This window comes from Lasioglossum baleicum, chromosome 8 (assembly GCF_051020765.1).
Source record: "Lasioglossum baleicum chromosome 8, iyLasBale1, whole genome shotgun sequence".
Lineage (NCBI taxonomy): Eukaryota > Metazoa > Arthropoda > Insecta > Hymenoptera > Halictidae > Lasioglossum > Lasioglossum baleicum.
In genome coordinates this window covers 12,912,998-12,938,063 of record NC_134936.1, presented here as the reverse complement: position 1 = coordinate 12,938,063, position 25,066 = coordinate 12,912,998, and the positions used below count along the sequence as shown (strand labels likewise).

The window sequence follows — 25,066 nt, the reverse complement described above, 5'->3', positions numbered from 1 at the left end:
CTACTTTACGCTCAGTCCTTAGGTCCGCGGGTTGAGTGGGTTGGGTTAGGTATATTAATATATATATATGACAACCGGACTCCCGCGGTGTTGCCATTTTTACCTTCAGCACGGCTAGTACTAGAGTAGGCTGTGATTATATATTATACATATAGCAAATACATATATGTATGGATATAATATAATATCGGAATTTGTACAGCATTTTTTTGTTGCCATACATACAACGATGCATCGTGTTCCTTGCGACAAACGATTATTCTCATTATTTTAAAAATGCATCAAGTTAAATTATACATATACATAATAGTAGATAGTTGTACTCGTAGAAACAGTAATCAACTGGTTTAGAATTTCGTAAAATGTTCTACTTCTAGAAATATGTAGTGCCATCAAGTTTCGATCGTGTATATCAAGTCATCATACGTTCATACGATTATGGAAAAATGTATAGAATTAATTAACTCGAACGACTTTGAGAAATATTTTCAACCTGAAACGATAAAAGTTGGATCATTGTGTCCATCAACGATTCTTTGTGCGTATATTTGCGTAACGATGTTGGTCCTTTTCATGGAATCGCGTGTGCGCAGTGCATACGTTATTATACCCGTGTAAATAAAATATTTTTTCCGTACCCTTCACCATTTCAAGTGCAAAACTTCTTGTGCGGAAATATCGAAATTTCGAAATATCAAATAGCAATAGAAGAAAATGTTTTTCATCGACTCTTGAAAAATTCGTACGGTGCTCTAATATGTAACCTGCAAACTACTATTTATAAGCATTGGTCTCTCAAGTTTCTGGCCGCTTCCCATGAAGAAAAGTATATATCATATTTCTCAGTTCAACGTTCGGTACGAACGAAGTGTCTTGTAGAGCTTTATTGGTCATAGGGCTTGTATATTTTCCACATAAAAACCATTCGTTTATCGCTGCTCTCTCATACGTGAATCCATCTGAGAAAACGAGAAAATGATCACACGATCGATGTTGCGATGTTATACATGTTGTAATAACTGTATACAATGTAATATATCTCATACCGGAGCATCGAACAGGTTCCTTCATTATTTCATGCGTGATGGGACATAAAAATTCGTGAGGTATTTCAGTGTCGTCTATGGAGCCTTCTACGATATTGCTTTCTTCGCGTTTCAACCAATATAGTTGAGTTTTAAACACATCGGCCGTCTAAAAAGATAAATATGCACATTGGAATGATGAAGGTACTATTATTATTATACAGGCTGATTCTGGGAACTGGGAACACAAAATGTCAAATATCCCGTAAAGTATTAATGTGACCTTGGGTTAGTACTTTTATACGGATAATAAAAGAGATCGATTGGTTTAACAAAAAAATTGGGTTGCATTAAAGAATAAAGTGCAATTGCACCTGGCGGTTGCATCGGTGCATCCACATAAAAAATAAGGTCATAGGAAGTTTATTTTTACTTAAAAAGGGAGCAGTATATAACTTGTCCCAGTTCCCAGAATCACTCTGTATATCACGATAATTTTGCCGTACTTCTTCGTCCTGTTCGATTTGTAGAATTCGCGCTAATTGTTCGTCCGACACGGTAAGCAGTCGACGACCATTCAGAGACGATACGCGGGCTCTCTTTGCCAACGCTGACAATCCTATCTCTTGCAGCCATTTTAAAGTGTCGTCAACCCTCCAGTCTGCAACCTGGCGCAATACACACAAGTTTCATAACATTAGCAATTCTTCATGAATTTCACTGTCGCGCATTGTCATCAGAAAAAGAACGTATTCGCTACCTGTTTCTTGTTTCGCTTCAAATTATCGATCAAGATGTTCTGCGAGATTAGCTGCTGGGGTATTTTCCAGATTAGAATAGTTTTGTCTAGCGCACCTGTTCGTTAAAAAGATCTGGTTAGCAATTATTGAAACTATGAGACCGATACGTATGAGATAAACTTGAACGCGTTCACCTGTAATGAACAGTGACATGTTCTCGGAAAATGCACAAGAAGTTACGAGGCTTTCGTGTTCTTCCAACACGTACAAGCAATCTCCAGAGTACTAAAATCGCATACACATAGTGTATCATCTTATTTCATATGAGTTGGGTCAGGTAGATGTGCGAAAATCCGCGAGTACTCACTATACTCCAAATACGAGCTGTTCTATCCGTTGCTACGCTTCCTAGCATTTCACCTTGAATCGGAGAAAATTGAACGCACGTCACGTTACCACCGTGCCCAGCCAAAACTTTTTTCTGTTTAAACTGGCCATCCGAATCGTTACACCCGGCACTACCGCTTCCTGTCGTCGGCGTCTCGCTATCTTTAGGCGTTGTAATTTGCCATAACTTGACCAACGAGTCGTTGCCGCTCGTTGCTAATAAATAAGATTGTCTACCATCATCCGTCAATCTTCTGCCTGCTTGCCAAAAGTAATGTACGAGCAATATGTAGTGAACGATGCAACGATACGTATTTTGTTAAACTTCGAGTCGCTTACCGATAAAGCTAAAATTGCATGTTGGACTAAAATCGCAACCTTGAACGCCCAAGTCGTGCGCTTCCTCGCAGATCATCAAGGCTACGTTACCGCCCTTATCGTCCATGGTATCGAATAATCTCCAAGTTCCTTCGTTGCAAGCCGTGACCAAATAACGAGAATCGTGCGTGAAGGCGATTGCGTTCACTGCATCGGAATGACCTCTGAAAATTCTGTGTCATCACAGTTTTGATAATTAACCGAGTTCGTCCGTTTCACGTGTGTCATTGGACAAACACAGACATATACGTAGCTAGAAATACGAGCGAAATACCGAAGTTCCACCATCTCGTTCACATCCCATAACGTCGCTCTTTCGTCGTCTCCAGCTGTAGCAAGTTTGGATCCATCCGGTGACCATCGACAAACACGAATACCGTAACCCGAGTTTACGAATGAGGATTTCGCTTGGCACCCGTTCTACGGCAGCGTCCATTGTAGTCAAGAATGAAAAATATACAGAGAAATTGAGCATGCATGCATACGTACACATGTATACGTGCTTACGTATACAGGGTGTGGCCGGACGGGTGGTACAATCGAGCTGATAAAGGAATAACATTTTTTCGTTTGATGCTTCGTTTCCGAGAAAATTGAGTGTAAAGTTCCGCCAGGTTGGCGTGCTTTAGTATGTATATGCACAAAGTAGAATTGGTTGATCATGGTCAGACGCGTCAGACGATTCCTATGCAATAGCACGTGTATTCGCTGCATTTTCAAACTCGATTTTCTCGAAAACAAAGCGTCAAATGAAAAAGGGTACATGTTGTATCACCCCCTGCTCGGTTGTACCACCCGTCCGGCCGCACCCTGTATGTTCACCTAGTCTACAATATGTATACATAGATACACGCGGGTATTATGTACCTCCGTATTCCAGATGATAGCGGTGCCGTCTAAGGAACAAGACGCAAGCATAGTACCGCAAGGACTGAATTCCACATGATTTATACTGTATTTGTGAGTATCCAATGGACTGTATGGTTTCTCTCGACATTTGATTACAGGGTCGCCGCAATCTTCCACTTCCTCGTCGGTTTCGATACTCCACACGCGTACCAGCTTGTCTCTGCATCAGGGAACGATCGGGGGATCAAGTTTATACGACAACAATTGCATATGGCTAGACTGCGGATTTTTATGCATTTATAGGAAAATTGAGTAGATGAAATCCAAAATTGTTGGAGAATTGAAAAAATTGAAGATGTCAATGTACGATTTCTCCTCTATTAAAATCATTAAGGAAAGAAGTAACGTTCAATTTAGTTTCTATTTCTTGCAATCGATGCAGACAATTTTTATTTTGCATAAAGATCCACAGTCTAAATATGACACAGTTCCTTTCAATGAATTCGTGTCGACTAACCCCGATCCGGAAGCGATGAGGTGATTCCCATAACAAGCTACACTGTTTATCACGCCACTGTGATCTTCTAATCTTTGGATAAGTTGCACGTCGTTGACCGACGTCTCTGCATTTTTCATCACATCTTGTTCGTGCATTGCGCCCTACGGAACAAAGGCCGGGTTGCGTGTGAGTATGTACTATCTTCTAACGATTTTGCATCTGTACCTTTTCATGATCCATCATCGGCAATGTCGCGGACACGGAGCATCGCGAGAGTTCCGAGTCGAGAGACAAAGTTCCCGTTAAATCCCAAACGATCACCGACTTGTCGTTGGACCCTGCGACATATATACATGTAGATATTATTGTAACGATCATTGTACGTATAAACAATATAGTTGTATGTATCGCGTCGATACTACCAGTCGCAACTAAATGTCCGTCTCTCGAGAATGCGCAGCATGCCACATATCTATTGTGCCCCGACAATATCGCCACTACTTTACCCGTGCTCTGGAAATGAAAATTGTTTCAGTTGTTTTGCGAATCGTTGCGATTCAGCGAAACCTACCGTTTCCCATATCACCGCTGTTTTGTCAAGGCCACTGCTGACCACGTACAATCCGTTCGAGTTGAAACGAACGCAAGTCAAGGCACTACTATGCTTCTCCAGGATTCTGCAGATGTTTATTTTGGCAGTGAACGCTTGAGCTTGACACTTTGCTTGTATCACTGTCACCTCCCATAATTTCACGCAATGATCGTTCCCACATGTGACCAGATGATACAGCTTTGTGAATGGTTCAGTGCCTGCGTATAAAGAACGCAACGATTACATTACCGATTCCGTATCGATATCAGCGTGATTTTAACGACTAATATACAGTATAAGTACCGCATAGATAGCTATATATTTAAAAGTAGGTGTATATATAGTATGTAGCATGTAGGGGTAGGTATAGGTAGGTAGATAGGTAATTATAGGTAGGCAGGTAGGTAGGAAGATATCGTATCGTTTACGTACTTGTAACTTCTTGAAAAGTCGAAAAATCGCAAGAAACGACACCTAAATCATGAGCATCGTCTATCCAGGCAAACGCGGTAATTGCTTGTTTATCAGACATGCACGACGAGTCGATAATATCGGCAGTGGAAAATAATTTTAAGACCCCAAGGGTGCAACTTGTAATCAACCAACTCGAGTCCGGCGAAAAGCATACGCTCTGTATAGCACCGTCGTGCTGTTGGAAACATCTATACAGTACAGTATGTGAACATATAGGTATCGTTTCGTTTCATAAGCGCGCACGCACGCACGCATATGCGTACACGCGTACGAACACAGTATATATAAATGTAAACAAATGTTACCCAAAAAGAACATGAGATTTTTTTACTTGATTAAATTGCGTCGAATCAAATCCCACAGACAGACCTGTCCGTAGTCGCCGGCGGTTGCGAGTAACGTAGAGTCCGACGAGAATCTACAAACTCTAACAGCTTCGCCACCGACTTGAACCATTGTGTGAATTTTCAATCCCGTCTGAGGAGAGAAGGGATAAGCGTATTCGACGAGTGGCAAAATCGTACACGGTCAAAGTCAAAGCATACCCGCAAGTTCCACAATAGCGTTGTCCCGTCTATGCTAGCCGAAGCCAGCATTGTCGATCGGGGGCTTACTTTCACCGACGTAATGCCATATTTGTGACCTATCAAAGGTGAATAGCTTGCTTCCACATATCCGCTGCACGCTCTCCATTGCCAGACTCGAATGCGTTTATCTCTAACAATCAAAGTAGCCGGCAAACTATACATATATTTACCACAGCGGGCAGCAAGTGTGCGCATTGTTTCAATATTGTACATATGTATATTATATGTACAGTACAGTATGTATGATAGAACGGTAATCTTACCCCGATCCAGTCACTAATACACAATCGCTGGCGAAATCAACGCTCGTCACGTCGCTCGTATGACACGTTAAGGTTTGCAGAGCTTGCACATCACCTATCTTAACGGCGGCAGCAGTCATTTTACTCTTACTGAAAACAACAAGAATACAAAGTTTCCCCTTTCATCGTAATCACCTTGCTCGGTTTCGCGCACTCGCTCATTTATTTTCCCTTTGTTATTCAAAATGAAACCGTGGAACTTCGAACAACTTGAAAATTTCACGCGTTCCTCGACCACGAACGACACTCGAGACGTGCTTATAATAATTTTCAAACGAACCGATCGATTCTTATTAACAAATTAACGCCTTATCTCTAAACAATCTATCGTAACTGACAATCGGCGTGGTCGCGAGCACGATGTGTGTATGCCGCTTTTCGTCACCGTATTCCCATTAGGAAAACTACGCTGTAGAATATAAAGCTTTCAGACCTTGACATTGATTTAATGTGATCGTAAACGTGGCTCTATTGTACAGGATGTTCGGGAGCTATGTACGTTTGATTGGGCGGAAACCTTTAAAGTAATATGTACTTGCGTGAAGCGGTGGTGGTAGCGGGGGTGGGAACACCCCCGATTTACGGAAGTAAATCTGAATTTAACTTATTCATGTCGAACGATAGGTCAGGTTACGCAGCGATGACAAGTTCAAGGATTCTGTTCAAGTTTCGGGAACCTTTCCGAAGGAAATTATATTATTCTATTCGGATAATAAACAACTGTGCATACCACGCAAACTGTATTGCACCGTAGAATTCAATAGAAATGGATAACGGAGACTTTGAACGTTTCAACCCTTTACTTCTTTATGTAAATATCAGTGTAAAATACCATCGGCAAGCAGCGGAAAATCAAGGAACGTGTGCGAAAGCCAGAAACGTCTAGGTATACTTACGTTATACGTAGAAACACGCGTGTATAAAATTTTACTGTGAATTCCGGAAATTCCGCTTGAACTGCAGCATTCTATGATGTGTACGACGAGCAACGCGTACAGACTGTACAGAAATCTATTATGTTAACGCTGTAGTGGAAACTTTTCCGAGCAAAGCATTCGACATTATGACGCTGAAGCGCTAAACGCATGTCTACTTAGCCGGTAAAATCGATAGTACAGGAATATAATATGTTTTACAAGTATAGCTATACACCTTCTCTGCGATCAAGCACCCAGAAAACATTATTCCGAAGTTATTGTTTACGATCCAACAACAATTGAAACATGTTCAGCTAAATTCTTCAGAGAACCTTTCTGTTCCCGTCAATTGTGAATTTCAAACTTGACTTTCCTCACACATTTTTTCGTACGATCTGAATCACTTGTGGTTCAACGATTTTCAATCTGAATATCATTTGCTATCGTAAACAACTGGAAACTTATCGAGATACATACGAATTTGCATGCACGCTATACTACTACATGTGTAAACGAATAGCGTGCGCGCACATTGCAATGCGTCACGCAGCGACGGCACCAGATCGATAGACACTGAACTTATATGTAGAATTTGTAGAATAGATAACAATAGAAACAGAACAGGAGGAAGGAAAATGTAATAGAATAGAAGCTTCAGATACAAAAAGAAATGCTTGAAAGAAAGGAGTTCTCAATGAGACCACAGACTTAAGATCCAAAAACTCCTTTACCAAATTAAAAACAAATAATTTATTTTGAAAAACAAGTACAACTTTTCAAGCAATCTTTTTTAACCAAGAATTTAATTGTTCAATGTCAGCTGAAGTGTCAGGATCTTTATTAAATGCGTTGCATTCTGCAAAATCCATGTGCGTATCCAGCTGGGCAAATTCGAAATCTTTTCCTTCTTTGCCAAGGAAGACATTTGCGGATGATGCGTCCGTAGCTTGCAACTGATTGGTCTTTGTCATACGTAATAGATTCATTTCTCTTTCTAATAAAGTTTTTATAACAGAAGAACCCTTCGCCATCGTTTGGTCCTGTTTATTGCATAATATAAGCACAGATTTCTTTTGCATAGATGGGTCCGACAGTATGTTGTACAAGTACCTGAAAATGAACAAGGTCTTTAATCACTCTTCTGTTAGAGTATTGGAGGATATAAAGTTAATTGTATATACTTACTCTGCTACATCACGAATATCCTTTTGGAAGGAGACCGAATCGATTACGTAGATGACTACTTTTGCAGATGACTTGAATTGATCGAAGTATTTGTAGCGCAAACGCTCGTGTCCAGGAATATCAACCAGCTTCAGGGTACGCTAGATGTACAAATGGCAATGAAAGACTATGATGTTGATGATAATGAATCTTGCTATAAACTGCCAATACTTACATTATTAATTACAAGATCTTCCACATTCTCCTTCGCAGATGTGTAAGTTTTAACAAATTTGGAGCACACTAAACGTGAAAATATTAGTGTTTTGCCAGCATCGCTGAGACCAGTTAGAAGTATCCTATTTCCTATAGATTTACTTCTGCGCCATATGATAAACAATACTAAACAGAGGAACAAATAGGAAAAACATTTATTAGAATATTAGAGGTTATGTCCATCTTCCAACTAGTTATTAGCAACTCTATGATAGAATTGAACTTAATCATTGTATTTTAGAGAATGCAGTCAATATTTTTCAATTTTGTGCAACATATTGATATAATTGTGATCCGCAAAAATATGTGCGTTACCTATGGTTATAATAATCGCTATTACCGCAACCAATATGCCCAGAAATTCGGAATCAACATCGCGACTTGTTAATGGCTTCACATATTCATCCATTGTTATGTTTTATTATAATTCACCTCGTGGACATACTCTAATTTATTTAAACTACAACAATGATGTACAGAATATGTACACGTATTGTCACGTATGCCAACAGTTCAACCTGTAGCAGTTGACAGGGATTGAGATTATTGAGAATTGAGAGTGTAAAAGCGCCATCTTTATCTAGAAAAGAATTTTTTCAAATATTTGCCGCTCTATTAAAGATTTCTCTTCATTTAAAATGGCTAAAAGTAGGACATTTATTTAAAATGCATTCGTACTATTATAAGAAGTAATTAATAAATTAGTACGTTTAAATTTCTTTAATAAAGTGTCTCACAATCTGAAATACCGACAACAAACTCGATTTCTTACGCCCTCTACGCTGGCGAACGATAAATGTTGGAACTATTTAGATCCTTGAGAAACCGGGAAAATGAAAAAAATGAGTTTATCAGTTATTTCACATGACATTATTTTAAACTAAATTAATTCAATGTAATTTTTACGATATTATCAAAAATGAACCGAACTGCAATATTATTTCAACATTATATGGAATTCATTTAGTGTTAATATCTTTTTCCTTAAAATATCTCGAAACAAGAAATATATAACTTAGAACGAACCAGCTTAAATAATCTGCTACATCAGGACCAACATATTCAGGACAAGACTATATTAGAAAAACATTAATGTGTTTCCTAAAATAATTATTCCATCTACCGGACAAAAAGTTAATTTTTTCGTATTGGAATTGATCTAATTTAGAATTTAGAGAATTTCATTATCTTCTAGGAATAAATGTACACGTGATGATTCTCTTAAGACAGAAGCGCTTCTAATAACATCTGTCACGACGAGTTAAACTATTTGCCATGTGCGTCAGCTCCCCACCGGACGTTATTAACAGACAATTATTGTCTATCGGAACGTACGTGCTGGCGTAATCCACAGCCGGAACCCTGTCGTTTTTAGGGACGAAACTTTTACCGCAGCAACTGCATTCTGCCAGGTGTCGAGGCATCCATGGGAATTGTGCTGATAACTCATCGCGCATTCTCACGGTGGTCCAACACACGACAGTGTATATTAATGGACAATTACTTCTCATTAGGACGAATTAAATTTCATTAATATTGTATCATCTCACCTGTTCGCTTCGAGCAGGTACCGTAAACGCTTCCTAGTGTCTCTCAACACACAAACTTCGAATCCTAGCAACAATGTAAAATATAATATAATATAATAATATAACAACAGTCAAATATATTTTGTTTCGCATAAAAATCCACAGTTTAACGGTGATTATAAAAATGTATTTAATGACGTACTATTTTGGCCGATGGAACGTAACAAGAATATAAATTGTTTTGTGGTTAGAGGAGTCCAAAAACCCTTGCGGCGTTCGATAAATTGGCTTCCGTGTACGCCATTGTGCTTTCAAAACCTACAGATAGCAGAAACAAAGCTGTCCTGCGTTGGAATGATGGTATTCCCATAACGATAGCGTCATAATCACGCACATGTCGTTCGCTTACCGGTGCAACCACCTGGAAAGCGTTTCTCATGGTGGACGACACCGATTATGGGGGCAATGTGTGGACATCAAGGCAAATAATTCCAGTCATTTTTATTCCTATTCGAACATAGTGAAACTGCTATATGTGCCCATAAAAATGAACTTTTCAGTTATTGCACATCACATGAATTATAAGAAATTTCATGAAGTATAAGGGTTGAACGTCTCTACCGGTTACAATAACAGGATGTTCGGACAGTGAGGTACGTAGGTGCTAAAGGTTCATATAATGGAGGTTCAGCTGCAGCCTGAAATCGATCAGTGAAACTTATTAACCCTGTTTCTTTAGAGGTACTGAGGAGCTTCTAATTGCTGGGTGAAAGACTAGACCGCTCGTCTTCAGATGCAAATGCATGCCCCACTTTAGTAAACTGCAGGACATTCCGGCATATTTTGCATAATCCTAAATTTAACAATAACAAGTCTGCAGTCACAGCTGCTGTAAGTACGTTGCATGCTGCGAAAGATTAACCTAGTCCTGAAAGAATCGGGGACACGCAGCATCGTGCGTACGCTCTGCAGAAGGGTGCGAGAAAACCATTCCTGTCGTCGGACCAATAAAAATCCTCGTTTCAAACCCAACAAATCAATTTAATGTTGTACATAGCTTTCAGATTTTATGCAGAATAAGTAATTGGAATTAACCATCGTCCGTCCCTCGTGTCAATTTGGCACAGTTTTCCCGAAATAAGTTATACTGTTCTGTATCTGTAGGTAAACCCGAAACTTCGTGACTTTTATTTGTTTAATGCGAAAAAACATCGAAAAATAATTGTTTACCTTGTTATTTCATCGATCTTTTTTACCGCTGTGTCAATTTGACACCGAGTTAAATTAGAAGTTGTTTTAATATTGGTTTAATGCTGGCAGCGAATGTGTTGAGCGCACGAATTGTCAATTGTAACAGCAGCACACGCGCAGTTAAAACAAAACGCGCAATCGTGTGCTGCTTAAGAAACATTGCTGAAGGATGCCATGGTATGGGCCCTAACAAGCACAATTGCGGCAAACAAAGGGAAGAAGGAACGGCGGGGCCCCTCGCGGCGCGCAATAATCGTCTCTTTGATCGATCTCGGCCCGCCACGCGAAGTCACACGAAGGAATTCCGGCGGGAACGCGAAGTTAGGGCCGCGCACTGATAAATGCCCGAAAAATTCCAGGTGTAAGTGACACCGGGCCAAAAGAGGGACGCGTGCCGTTTTCCCACGTGTGTGCACCCCTCGCGATTCCACTTCATTCTCTTTGCACGATCCCCTTCTTCGTTTTCTCCTTCTTCAAGTCGTGATTACGACCTCTCTCTCATTCTCCACGTTCGATCCCCCAAAGCACCCTGCAGATGCTATGCTTAAGATTTCAAACCCCCCTCGGAGGATTCGACGTCACCATGACGTGTGCATCGCGTGACGTCAGAAGCATGTGCCCACACGGAATCCCCTCGGTGACGTCGAAGGAGGGGTAATCATTCCTTTTTCTTTCTCTCTCTCTCCTTTCTTCTATGGTAAGTCGATCCGGAACGAGGAATAGTAATGGGCAAGGGTCGTGGGACTCGAGGAAATTGCAGATGCCAAAGACAGATGCGAAACAGCACGTGTGCTTCGCTGATATGTACGCGCGTACAAGCCCCGGTTGTAAGCTCCAGGAAACGCGCTATCGAAATATTTGGGGATTTGCGAACACAGGGAACCGGACAAAGAGGAAACCAGTTTACTTGCTCCCGGTTTCTTCTGTCCTCCTTTTGCGATTCCTGTTCTTATTACCTGAATTGATTTTTGCTGCTGCCGCCTCGGGCTAACCGGCGTTGCTGCCTCGACCGTTTGGAAAATCAGCTGTTTGCATTCTCGTACGGCTTTATGGAAATTTCGTCTCGCTGATTCCTCGATTCCTCAAAAAATATTTTTATTTTCTAAGCACTTTCAACCCTGGGTTTATTTTTCTATACAATAATAACTACGAGTGAATACAATAACAATGTCTGTTAACACTAAATATGCAGATTACACTCTTTGAAAGAAGAATGAATACAAAGACAAGCTTCAACATTTGGTTTCGCTGTGAGTGTGTCTACAGCCCAGCTCAAAAAATATTCGGTCGCAATCTTGCGGAGCAACTTTTTCGAGAACGTCATTTTTAAAGAAAATATCGTAAATCGCAGCTGGTAGTACTCACGCGAGGGTCAAGAAACCTGGTACGAATAATGGAAGACGAGCATGAAATCATTGTCGTTCTAATTCCGATCGTCCGGGTTCGTGACGAAAGTCAATCCTAGCGGAACGCATGGATCATTTCAAGATGCACGCGCGATATGTCGTTCCATGAAGATCGGGGAGGGCGGCCCTTATTCGAACCCCGAGGGAAATCCCTTGACGACGTCCGAAGGGTGCCGGTCTTCTTGGGCCCTATGTTAAAGGGACCACAAATCGTGAGCAAGAAGGGAGCCAAGGACAATGGGGTTGCGCAAAATGCTTTTCTTACCGGCAAAAGGAAGGGGAGTCTGGCACGCGACCAACGTCACCTGCCTCGTTCCACGACCTACTGAAGTCCTTGTATCGATTTTCTTTCCATGCAGCTGCAATGTCGTGGTTTCTTGCGCCCAGTGATCACCGTACCGGGACGCCTCTCTGTCGTTATCGTCGCGTCATATGGCAGAAACGTTGAGATTCCCCGTTTTCGTGGGATCGCTAGGCGATTTTGCGCTACCTACGCTCGGAATCGGAGGCATTTCCGTGCACCTGCTGCTTTCTTCGATTCTTATGAACTGCCGTTTACGCTACTTCCGGATTTTCTTCCTTTCCCCCAAGACTGAACGCGCTGACGACTAGTTTTACATGTGTTACAATTAGGGCTCACAATCCCGCAGGATCCCGCGTCACTTTTGGGTTCCGTATTTCTTAAATAGGTTAAATCCCGGTTTTGCGTGACCACGCGTGTAGAAATGAACTATTTCGATGTTGCATTGATAATAACTGTTGGACCTACAAGTGTAGAGGCTGAACGAGCTTCTTCTCCTGCAGGATATCTTTGCAATTACTTGAGGAGCAAGGGGATACAACAATTAATAGTCTTTGCTTCTTACGATCATATCTTCGAAGTTCTACAAATTTATAATTTCAACATTTTTCTGATTTTAATTGAATTGAAATTATATCTACAGGCAGCTTGTTTATCTATAGTTCGTTCTAAACAATTTCTACATTTACTTAATTTTCTTAACTCCATTTATAATTAAAACCGCCCCAACCAACATTTTGATAACGGAAAAAATTCTTCCGATTCACCTCAGTAATTTCTACATCGTATTGTATATTATATTCTAATATATTATGATATTGGGTTTGGGAATAAGTTCGTAGCGTTTTATGTTTTCTTTTATTCTACAACGACTTTTTTGTTCTTTCGCAAAGTGTTGTACATCAATCGAAAGAGCTCTTTCTGCTCTACAAAACTGTGATAATCGTTGTTTTGAATAATTTAATTTTTTATTATTTTTCAGGCTTAGAAATGATATATCCAGGAGGCAAGAATCAACATTTTTGACACCTGCATTTCTTCGCTTTTCATCGAGGTCAAAAAGAATTAGCGGAAAAAATGAACTGTGATCATAAGACCATTCTCAACCATCTTCTTGGGTTTCAACGAGCTTACTGAAAACAACAAAGAAAATTGCCTTCAAATTGCTTCTTAACATGTGTCGAAAATGTTGATTTTTGCCTCCTGGATATTCAATTTCTAAGCCTGAAAAATAATAAAAAATTAAATTATTCAAAACAACGATTATCACAGTTTCGTAGAGCAGAAAGAGCTCTTTCGATTGATGTACAACACTTTGCCAAAGAATAAAAAAATCGTTGTAGAATAAAGGAAAACATAAAACGCTACGAACTTATTCCCCAATCCAATATATCGTATTGTAGCTTCTTTAAATACCGTCTTTTAATAATTACTCTAGATACATCCAATTATTATATACATTTATTATATTTATACATTATACGTATACGTAATATGTATTACCAGGCTTATTTTACAGATTTTGGAACAACAATGCCTCGATATGTGTGACAGAGTCCTGCAAGGGGATCGTATATTGCTCCTTAATCCCAGCAGAACATCAATTTCCCAAGCATCAGCTGCTTTCCACAAATCAATAAATCGGTCGCAGACCATCGTCGTCTGGCGCGTGCCGTTATTCCAGGTCTCCTTCATCGAAGACTAGAATCAAAGACTCCTACAAGAAGAGTTCCCCCTCGACGATCCACGCTGGACCATTGCTCAACACCCCAAGATTCAAACCATCAGCACGAGAGCACATTTGGCTCCAGCTGATGCAACGATTTCAGCTTTGTCCCATCGCACTACGGTAGCATCGCATCGCGTCAGTGATCTCAAGATACATAATAACTCCCGTTAATACGTATCCAGGGGAATTTCCCTAAGAAGCTAGGTAGGAACTTTGGAAGAACTGTCTGATTAACTGGGATTTGCGCTGTAATTAGCCGCACGCCGTAATGTGCACTAATCGGTTTCTCGATCCGGCGATTACGGCGTCGCTGGCAATTATCCCGTTTAATGACGACGACGGAATTCCCTAAGAGTTATCAATTCTGCATGCTCGACTGAAGCAATCTGGAGTTTCTAAACCTCGGCGTTCAAGGATTCTCTTTGTTGAACGAACAACAAAGTCGGGAAAAAATTGCATTACTGTTTGCTACAGCATTAGTAAAAATGGAAATTCAATGCAAAACAGTAAAAAAGTGTGAAGAATGTAAATGCTGCATAGTTGGCAATGTTGCATTGTTGCATAGTTTTAACTTCACAGGATTACTAATGAGTAGACAGCGGATTGTATGTATTTATGACAAAAGTAAGTAGGTGTAATTTAAAACATTAAAAACATTAGAAGAATTAAAAAATATTATTATATTATTTTACTATTAAACATATAAAGAAAGAAAATAAATTTCTATTTGACTCCAGTTTGTTGCAAATCAGGTAGCGTAGGGCTTTTTGTAAAAGTTGTTTATCACATGTGCGTATTGCTCATTTCATAAATGCACAAAATCTTTAGTTTAAAAATAGAAGAATTTTCAACACTGTGCGAAATTCGCCTAAACAAATTCTCGCCAATTTCCCAGCGCATTTCCCAGTAAAATGTGGACCACTTATTATTCATTGTCCATAATAATCCGAATAAAACTGAACCCATGGGCCCCTGGTCCACAATTTCCCCATATGCAGTCGCCTCCGAGCTGAGGAAGTAGACAATGCGGTGTTCTCGCAACGAAACAAGCGGCGGTGATTTCTCGGGGCCTAATAGCCGGTTTACTTGCGTGAACTAACTCGTTCGAAGTGACAAATTTCACCGAAGGTCCCCCATTGGAACTACCATTTGCATAGAGCTGCGGCGACGAGCTTTTTCGAGAAATGGGCCGCGTCGATCGTCGTTTAAAGGAACACCATTGTTCGAACACCGCGTTACGTCATCGGGAAAGCAGATGCTTCTGCAAAGGAGACCATTCGACCGATCGTCATCCCATTTAATTGCTGGACCCCCAATTTTCACCTCTTCGACGACCATGGATTTTGAATATCAATAAAACGCGAGCTGTAATCCTTTTTCGATTATGGTCTTCCGCATCATCTCCTACCAGGCACAAGGTTTTATGCAATCTCGAAGGATCAGGATCGATTTTGTACTGCAGAAGATCTAACTGTTTCCTTGGGAAGGCTAATTTTAGATAATTGACGGATTCGATGGTGAAAGTGCTGGTCGGTTAGAATTATAATGGCTCTGACAGTCTTGGTGGCTGTAGAGCAGCAGTTTTCTAGAAAAGATCGTTTAGTGATTTATGTCGAGTACACGATTTAGTTTTCAGCAGGAAGGATGAAGGATTTGATAGTAATTTCTCGAACCATTGAATTTACCTTAGGAATATTTAATGCTCCATACAAATATTCCGAGGAAGAGATTCTTCTTAAAAATATTAGTTAAAATTCACTTAGAATCTCAATAAATAAGTTAACTATTTGGTCTCGAAGCAATTTTAATTCTTAAATCAAGACACATCTTTCAACCTAGAAGATTTTTATTCTATATCATCTTTTTTACACTATTCACGTAAAATTGAACCTTCCAGCAATTTCTAGAGTACAGAAGAATTTAATCATTTGAAAATTGTTACAAATAATGATATGGCAATTTTGACTGGCGCCTGGGAGTCACTAATCGAGTGCAAAGGGTTAAGAAGGAGACATCGTGGCTCTAAAATTTTTGTTAACGTTAAGATTACGATCTTGTTTTAAATTGGTCCTGGAGATCGCTGGAGATAATTGGAGAACCGATGACGTCGAGGTTAGAGGAGACAAAGCCTGGCATTTCGGGTACGGATTTCGCGGCAAACGTATGGCAGGTTGGTGCAGCTCGGAGACGGCAGAAGCGCGGCGTCATAGCGGCAGTAACCTTGCTCCGTAGCGGCGCTCCTAGGCGCCCTAAAAGAGAGAGAGAGCAAGCTGGTGAGAACACACCGCGCCACGCGTTCCCACCATCCTTCTCGGGCATCTTCGTCCACCTCTTCGGACGTATTCGGCTCCGTACTTCGCTCCCGATATCAGCTCGGGGCCCCACCACTCAGGATGGCCCCCCTCGTTGGGCCCCAAGATGCCCTTTTGTTACTGAAAATTGGCAGCTTAGTTTAGGTGTTGTTTGGAGAGGAGAATGCCCGGGATGAGGTGTCGTAATGAAGTTGCGCAAAGGATTGCCGGTGCCTGGCAGACCCAGAGGAGGACCTCGTGGAGAATCAGAACGCCTTGTTATAATAATAATTATTTTCAGAAAGTATCTCACATTTTTTGTCAAGTTATCCGTTAGGTCTATTTGTCGGTTAGAGATGGAATTGCTTCCATTTGTTATTACTTAACCTTATTTTTGGCTAATAAAAAACAAAAATTTTACCACCACGGGATCTTTAAGTTGCCTGAAAAACCGCAACAGATCATAGAACAAAATGTCATGAAACTTATTCTATATGGTAAAAAGTTGGCTTTCATTTTCTCTAGAGAAAAAGAAATGACTTTCCGAACGACCTAATAGGAAAAATAATTTCCGATTGATTTACACGTTTATGGGCGTAGCAGATGGAAGGATTATTTCGGGGAACGGCGCCAAAATTGTTAGATGTTATCTCAAGCGCAGTGCTATAATTAAAAACCGGGATTAGGCAAGGTTCTCCTATCAATGGCCCTCGCCAGCCATTTCCGGCGAGGCCACCGGAAACGGTAAAGGGTGATTTAAGAGAGGAACCTGCGTGCGCGACCCGTTCCCGTAAATTGGAGTATTCCTCGAAGGCAGTTAGGAAGACAATGTAAAAACAATCCGGTCCCATTGCACGGATTACTGTTCGTTCGTTCGTCGAAGCACGCTATCGATGCTGCCCGGTCCCATGAAAGAACACGGAGGAGGGTACACTTCGGAGCACCGAAGACTAAACAGATCGTGTTTCCTAAAGATCAGCCGCTGAATGATTTTAACGGACTTGTGAACAGATTCTTAATACAGTTCGGCCTCGATATTTAGCTCGGTGGCCTGTGTGTTACCGGATGTGTTCGGAAGATTGAGTTACTGTACTCATAATACTCTTGGACGGAGTCCTTTTTTTAATTCTCATTCAGGCGGAAAACAATCGATGACCCGAAACTGACCAAACTTGTGGTTTCTCGGAGAAAGGTCCGTCTTACGTTTCGGAGAATCTTCTTCCGAAATTATTATATGTACTTATCCATGCAAATCAATGGAACACGAATGTTTTTTAGCTACAGTACTCTAGACTAAAATTTTCACTGCGAAGATTTTGGGCATTTCAAGGACCGAAGTCAGTAAAAGTCTCTCAGGTGTTCCCCATCGGTCGAGCTGCTCCTAGGTGCGATCGTCGTTTTAAAATCGATCTGCCATTGTCCAAGAGGATCCTGGTCCCCGATGTTTCAAGGTTCCAGCGAACCGGCATAATAGTACAGGCATAAAACAATAAACTGGGGACCGTAATTGCTCGTTCGCGGCCCAGGCCAAGTCGTATAAAGGATTACCACAAGGGCCGAAAAACTCCCACGATCTTCGGAAGACGAAACAGTTACAGCCCAGTCACTGGGGACAAAAATTTCAGCCTTTCTATGCAAATACATACCTGGGCCTGTGCACGGGTCCGGCGGGATCCGGACTTAGCACCGTTTTCTTTTTCCCTTCCCAATAAAACGTCGAACGCCGTGCCGTTCGCCATGCCCTATCGCGGGCCCCTCGTGTGTCAGCCACGCGCGCCTCCATAGCGGTCAGGCCCCCATAATAGATGCACGAGGCACGGCTCGTTTTCTTTTCTTTCCACCTTTCTTTCTTTCCTCGTTCTGTCCTCTCTTCCTTCGACCAAAGGATCTGCCCCCACTGCACGATCTAGCCCCCCTCTCTTTGTCCCCCTCCCCTCTCGTCCCTTTTAGGTCCCTTCCATCACCGTTTTCCTTCGTACAGCATTATGGGCCCAGGAATATCCACCGACACGACGACACGACGAAGGAATATAAGGCGAAAAGGGTGAAGCGAAACGCGAATCGCAGAAACGTGGGAACCGTCGCCAGGTGATCCCTTGCGCCACGGCAGAGGCAGGGCCCGGCACGAACTTTTGCGAGCCAAGGAACAGGGCCCGCTCTCCGGAAAAGGAGGGGGCACAGAATGGGGTGGCCACTGCAAGCATCTAGCCTCCAAAGGGGTAGACGCAACTGCGTCGAGGTCCAGCTACCCTACGCTGCTCGCTGGGGGGTTGGTTTTTTTCTTCAACCTTAGGCTGCACGTATGGAGTGTGCAACGGGGTGTTACTCTTCTGGAATCGATCAGTTTGGTTAGGATAATGGGTGCATTAACGCCTGGATAATGAACTTATGCCTTTTTGTATTTGCAAGGAAATAATTGTTTTCTGAATACAGTAAGTCCTCGACTTACGCGGATGCTTAGAAGCGGATCAGAAAACCAATTCCTAACTGTGAAATTCGTTTTTTATTGTCAGAACGGCAGCTTTGTCGGTATATATTTACTTCATAGTTGGTTTATTTAAATTTTCCTTTAAAATGAGAACATACATATAGTATGTGGCCAAGCATTCGAATTAGTGTATGTTGCATCGAGCAAATTGACTTTTTAGAATTTTTGATTTTTGCGGATGTCTGACTCCAGCTTGAAAATGTAGTTACCTGGCCATTGGATCCATTGTGATCGTCTGCCTCGCGTGTGTCCAGCACACGACCCGATTCCCAGCGGTACGACCCACTGACCCAATTCGAGTGAATGGGGTACTTTCGATTTACGATCGGGATTTTGTGGAGCATTGTTCGTGAAATCTTCAAGTTACCGTCGAACGGATCAATCGACATATGGGGTACAGGCTGCATGTCAAATTCACCGTTCACGCCCGCTACTTTCTAGCGGGCAGCATTGTATTCATTCACATTCACAAAGTCTTTTGCAAACAAAGATTTCACAAGCGTATAAACTATACATTTGGTGATTTCATGAAATTTCATAACAGAACTAAAAAATTGATCAGACACCACAGTCTACAAGACCCTCAAGATGACAATAAATCATGCACGTTTTTAATGTGTGTCAGAAAAAATCTATAAAATAGAAGAACATATATATTTGTCAATAAAAATATGTTTTTGTATTTTATAGATTTTTGTTTGATGATTTTGGTACACGTTCGTCAGTAAAAATATGTTCTTGTATTTTATAGATTTTTGTTTGATGATTTTGATATACGTTCGTCAGTAAAAATATGTTCTTGTATTTTATAGATTTTTGTTTGACGATTTTGGTGTACGTTGGTCAGTAAAAATATGTTCTTGTATTTTATAGATTTTTCATTACGAAATTGCGTGCTCCATATTTTTGTTCATTTTAGTTGTTACTGTGAGTTTCCCGAGCAACTGTAAAGCACATAAGCACAACTTTTTATTAGAAGGAAATTCATGAGAATCGCGCCCCCACCCGTGGAAACAAATACCCGGCTGTAATAAATGATGCCGTCTGTCGCGCGGACGAGACATTTTTTCATTGAACTCCCACGGAAACGAGTTACATTTTCCTGTATTCCACAATCCCGGCTGCTTCCCCGCGACGACGATCCAGATGTCGTCTAAAAACGACCCCACGCACTTATTTTTTTCTATGGGGCTCCTGGCTACTGAATATAGAAGCACCATTAAAAATGAAGCAATTAAAACACTATTTCTGTAGAGACTAGACCTCCTAAATTAACTTTGGGACAGCTGGGACATCACGATTTCTTGGTGATCGTAGAAATTGTAATAATGAGTGTGACCTAATTTTATTTGGTTTGTGAAAGTATTACAGGAAAGTTGACAGTAATATTTTTATTAGGTTGTCAATGGGTAACTTACTAATTTACTTTTAAACGACGTAGCTCTACAGATTTATGAGGAGCAGTGTGTGTGTGTGTGTGTGTGTGTGTGGTTAGGTAGAATAAGTCTGAGTCAGGCATAGCAATAAAAATTGAGGTTGATCTACAATGAAAATCTAACGCATGAGCTGTGCAAATAAAATGAATTTTAATGTTTCAAAAAATTGATAAATATAAAAATATAAAACATTTAACCGAGGGTTAAATACTCGGACTCCGAACGCGTTAATTCGTTTAGGCGAGATTGTGATCCAGGCAAGAGCGAATCGTGTGAAATGAAATTAATTTCGGACACCTGGCGGGACCAAGGCTGAGGGAATCGATTAGGAGGTTTTCTCGTGAGACTAGAAGGTCCGGTCTTCTTGCGGGGCGGAAGCGAAGATTTCAAGATTCGGGGATAGCGTTTCCTTCCTGTTGGATCCCATGGTGAGTGCGAGGGCGGCGGCTGCAGGTGTATCCCAAGATCGAGCCGCAAAGCAGAGGGTGGGCGTTCCAAATTTAGACTCGCCTCTTGATCTTCCTCAAGAGGTTTGTGGTCAAGCGAACTACTCGAACCACTCTCAGCCTCCCGGGGTTAATGAGGAGGTCGCGACATCTGACCGAACGCCTTCCGTTATGACAGCTAGCTGGAATATTTATGGGAAATCGTGGACCATGGGAATCGGACATGAAGTTCCATGAGAATTTTCGTGGATCACTGATGGCCTCGTTTCGTCAATTTCACTTTACATCTTTTTTGTCCATGATATTTAGTAAATTTCTAATTGCTGAAACAATCAGGTCTCGTCTAGTCCACTTCAAAAAAATTATTCCGTTTTAGCCCCTTGCAATACTATATGGCTGTAGCGATTGAAAATTCTCCATCGTCCAGAAGTTGACAGGAAAAATAGAAATTTTATATTTATTGTGTGCCTATGTTTTTCCCAAAGGCTCTATTTCGACTATAAAAACCTACAATTTTATTTCGGTTTAAAGGAAATTAATAAACATAGAGAGTGAGAGAGATTTAGTACACTGTAGGCAAAATCAATATAAGTGTACTATAAACTAGAAAATTGGAATTTGGATGGATAGTTCCAGGAATAGGAGTAGAAACCCAGGTACAACGAGCATTAGCGGCGGATCGCGATAGCCGGAAGAGGGGCGATAAGTTAAAAACAAAATTCAAGGCCGCGGCCTGTTTTATTGTGAGAGCCAGCCTGTACCCTCGACGGAACTTCCGAGTCCAGAGTTTGCAGATGCAGGCGAGCAAGAACGGGCCCTGGGTCTCTTACTTTAGGCCCTCTTGTAACTCGGGGAGTCCTCCATGGCTACGCAATAATATACCAGTCCCAGGGACAAAGCTGCAGTTTAACGTAGCACATTATGTATTTACTGATGGTAGGTACCCGAAATAAAACCATTAAGTACCTAGTTTTAGTAGGGGTCTATCTTTTTTCTGGAATGTAACGGACTCTTCCTGAAAAATTCTTTTTGACGCTCCCCGAACGCCTCAGAAAATGGCAAAACTAGAGTCAACTGAGACATCAAATAAATCTGAAATTTGTATACGCGCAACAGATGCTGCGAAAATGCGAATTTTTACCGTTCAAGGGTCAAAAGGCATGTGCTCGACGTCCAGTCAGTCAAACATAAACATCCGTTTCGATAGCGATCGGTCGAGGGTCGAAATTTGCGAACCTCGGAAGTTCCGTATTCTCCTCTGCGCCCTTAATCTTTGATCGATCATCTGAAGGGCGATATAAGAGGAACATGAAAGAGCGTGAAACAAGAGCGGCGAACTCGTTCGTTCCCCACGGGAATTTCAGGTCTTTATGCGACCGGTGATCCGATCGTGGCTGGATCTTGATTTCTTAATCGCGGAGGCCCGCCGCTAGATCGGCGTGGATCGTGCATCTGGCACGTATGCTCGTGTGTACGGGGTCCTCGTGTGTCGACGCGGAAGTCCCGTGGACCACGGGGGCACAGCTGGTCGCGAGAACCGATTTATCGCGGACCTATCGCGAGACACATTGTGACGCAATGACGCGTCGCACGAACATTCACGGTAATCACAACGGGCTGAGAGATTGAGAGTCTTGAGACACTGACACGAGCCACCCCGGCGACTAATCAAACGACAATTCCATTCGAGCCTCGCCTGGCAACTCTCCAAAAACCACCCAACACTGAATTTCCGATCTTTGACAAATCGGCGCTATTCGTGCTGCTACAATTTTGTTATAAAAAATCGCAGAACGACGAACCTTGGGTCATTCTAAATCTAAAAGCCTCTTCTTTTACGGTCCATTCATAATTTTTTTCTAAAATATTTGTGCACGATTCAGCAGCTCGAAAACTGAAGAAAGTTCCTTTTCGACAATGTTACAAATTGAAACTGCTCTAGAAACGTTGGAACATTTTTTTCGTGGACGAATCTACCGTGTGTTTGAAGATTGGAGCTTCCCCTTTGCAACCACTCCTTAAAAATTTATGTGCGATTTTTTTTTAGTCGTTTTCTTGAGTTTCGAACGAGAGGTGTCAATCATGAAAATCAATTTTGAATGTTTTTATAAATGTTTTAGTCCAGGGGAAAAAATGAATTTCCATTGATCCACGGTGTTTCCGTATCTGTCCCGAAATCATGGCGGATAGCCTGGCTGGATGGTGAAATAAATCAACCGGTCAAAGGGACCGTTTACGTAGGCGCAGCATAAAGTAGAAAACGGCTTTTGTCACGGCTACGGTCCGGCTCCGGAAAGTAAAAGTTTTCCGGTGCAATAATCGCCGGTCATAAAGGTTTATCTGTTTATTGCGGCCGCCATTACTTCTAGAAATGGGCTGAGTGATTCCGTCAACGAAACAAATGTCCGGCGTTTATTATGTCCCGTCTACATGCTTGCCGTTCGTGAAATGCCCGCCGGTCGTCGTAAGACGCTTTCCATCTTCATTGTGAGACAGTTTTTATAGTTGGGTACGTTTATGGACAAGGTGTTATTGCTCCTAAGCGTGCCGCGCGTCATGAATAACACCGTCGACAAATGCCAATAACACTCTCGTCACAAACGGATCCACCCGAACCGCAATAAACATTGGAAACTTGCGTTAATAATTTTTGCTTTCAGTATTTTCAAATATACTTTTTATAATCTTCGGAACGCAAAGGCAATCTGAATGGTCGGGCTTCTTTCCCGTTCCCGTCTCGCTAGTTTACACTCTTTCTCTGGACAGTATATGTATATAACTTCAATGAATTTCATCTATTATAGAATCCATTATTTACAATCCTCTTTCACACCATACAATTGGCTTCTTCGAATTACTTTCTTACAGGTGGAAACTGTTAAAAAAAAATGTTAGTGATGCTATGGTTAGTATGTGTAGTATGTTCTTTCCGAGTTTGCCTAAATTCAGAAACTGCGTAAACGGTATTTCCGGCAGAGTTCTATCGATTTTGGTAAACTATAAAGGCGCAAATGGCCGCTGACAGAGGAATAAAACAGTTTCACAAAGGCCGAGTGCGATCGTAAAACGGTGTTGCAAAAAGTCCGGGGGCAGTTGCAATTCCAGGCGCAATTCGATATCGCGTTTTCCCATGGCGTCGCCTCTATAAAACAGCGTGCACGTCGCGCGAAAGAAAGAGTTCATTGATGAGACCGTACGGGTCGAGAACAGTGCGGCGCGGCGCGGCCCGAGTAAACAGTATTTAACGTTTCAGAAGAATTCCCACACAGTGTGCACCCCTCCCGTCACCCCGCCGCCCCACCATCCCTCTCTAGCACTCGTCTGCATCCGATGCATCGTTGCGCGCGCCAGCCACACTTATGACGCACGTATACACACGTCCGGCACACGGCCCTTCTCTGTCGCACGATCGTCTCTGTCGTCGTTTGCCTTTGCCTTCACCGCTGCTGCTGTGTTGGGGTTTCATCGTGGCAATCCGACCGACAAGATCGTCTTTGCGGTACTTGAACTTTTTACGCCACGAGGATCGTGAGGATCGTTTCTCTTTTTTCTCTCCAGTGTCAACCATTTACTCGCTCGCCGGCGCACACGGGGCAGCGGTGACAGCGAGATTCTGATTGCGTCGGGGAAATTTATGGGGAATTTTTCGTCGAAAGATCAATTTTTTGTTTCTGTGGCGTCGGTGGAGCAGATTTTATTTTTTCCAGCGAAATTCGTATGTTTCTTTTAGTTTTGTATTTTTGATGATTTTTTTATGATAGTTCCTCATCTGAATTAATTTACCATTTTTTCCCAACACAACAATGAGTCTGCCTTTGTTAGAAATTCCTCAAAACCGGAGGTATATTTTTGAACCCTCAGCACTCGCGTGGCGACACTGAGGCGCCACTAAAAATTGTTGTACCATTATTCAAAAAATATTGTTTACATTATTAAATATGTTGTTATCTAAACACTTATGTATTGTATGAGCCAAATTTAGAAAATCATAGAGAATGG

At 41.6% G+C, this 25,066-nt stretch overlaps 2 protein-coding genes across 5 annotated transcripts; both read right to left on the bottom strand.

Annotated features, from left to right (window-relative positions):
• Nucleotides 1–163: 163 nt before the first annotated feature.
• LOC143211411 (WD repeat, SAM and U-box domain-containing protein 1) lies at nucleotides 164–7,260 on the bottom strand. Of its 4 annotated transcripts, none has more exons than XR_013009460.1 (19): nucleotides 6,267–6,516; nucleotides 5,795–5,923; nucleotides 5,490–5,661; nucleotides 5,276–5,421; nucleotides 4,903–5,132; nucleotides 4,450–4,688; nucleotides 4,301–4,391; nucleotides 4,104–4,216; nucleotides 3,897–4,039; nucleotides 3,398–3,599; nucleotides 2,805–2,950; nucleotides 2,492–2,703; nucleotides 2,133–2,413; nucleotides 1,960–2,050; nucleotides 1,786–1,880; nucleotides 1,532–1,693; nucleotides 1,047–1,194; nucleotides 639–959; nucleotides 164–493 (listed from the first exon to the last, which is right to left on the bottom strand). XR_013009460.1 is itself a non-coding variant. In XM_076429069.1 (19 exons), exons 3-19 carry the CDS (start codon nucleotides 5,911–5,913, stop codon nucleotides 796–798), a joined length of 2,754 nt encoding a protein of 917 aa, XP_076285184.1. In that variant the 5' UTR covers nucleotides 5,914–5,923; nucleotides 6,730–6,832; nucleotides 6,986–7,260; the 3' UTR covers nucleotides 508–795. The 4 variants fall into 4 exon arrangements, 3 of the variants coding, with proteins under 3 accessions (XP_076285184.1, XP_076285182.1, XP_076285183.1); XM_076429069.1 differs by lacking the exons at nucleotides 164–493; nucleotides 6,267–6,516 and adding exons at nucleotides 6,730–6,832; nucleotides 6,986–7,260 and having other exon boundaries at nucleotides 508–959; XM_076429067.1 differs by lacking the exon at nucleotides 164–493 and having other exon boundaries at nucleotides 508–959.
• Nucleotides 7,261–7,476: 216 nt separating this feature from the next.
• On the bottom strand, nucleotides 7,477–8,747 carry Srprbeta (signal recognition particle receptor beta). The gene is made up of 4 exons (XM_076429100.1): nucleotides 8,506–8,747; nucleotides 8,150–8,316; nucleotides 7,936–8,075; nucleotides 7,477–7,860 (listed from the first exon to the last, which is right to left on the bottom strand). The coding sequence occupies exons 1-4, from the start codon at nucleotides 8,597–8,599 to the stop codon at nucleotides 7,527–7,529; spliced, it is 735 nt and encodes a 244-aa protein (XP_076285215.1). The 5' UTR covers nucleotides 8,600–8,747; the 3' UTR covers nucleotides 7,477–7,526.
• Nucleotides 8,748–25,066: the final 16,319 nt, after the last annotated feature.

What these genes read in the sequence shown, in the direction of transcription:
- LOC143211411 (XM_076429067.1), bottom strand. An exon ending in CGGACATTTAGTTGCGACTG is followed by an intron (nt 4,217 to 4,300) that starts GTAGTATCGACG and finishes TATATGTCGCAG; the next exon opens with GGTCCAACGACAAGTCGGTG. An exon ending in GGAACCTGTTCGATGCTCCG is followed by an intron (nt 960 to 1,046) that starts GTATGAGATATA and finishes TCGTTTTCTCAG; the next exon opens with ATGGATTCACGTATGAGAGA.
- Srprbeta (XM_076429100.1), bottom strand. Translation starts at nt 8,599, where the DNA reads ATGGATGAATATGTGAAGCCATTAACAAGTCGCGATGTTGATTCCGAA. An exon ending in AGCGATTATTATAACCATAG is followed by an intron (nt 8,317 to 8,505) that starts GTAACGCACATA and finishes TCCTCTGTTTAG; the next exon opens with TATTGTTTATCATATGGCGC. An exon ending in AAGATCTTGTAATTAATAAT is followed by an intron (nt 8,076 to 8,149) that starts GTAAGTATTGGC and finishes TTGTACATCTAG; the next exon opens with CGTACCCTGAAGCTGGTTGA.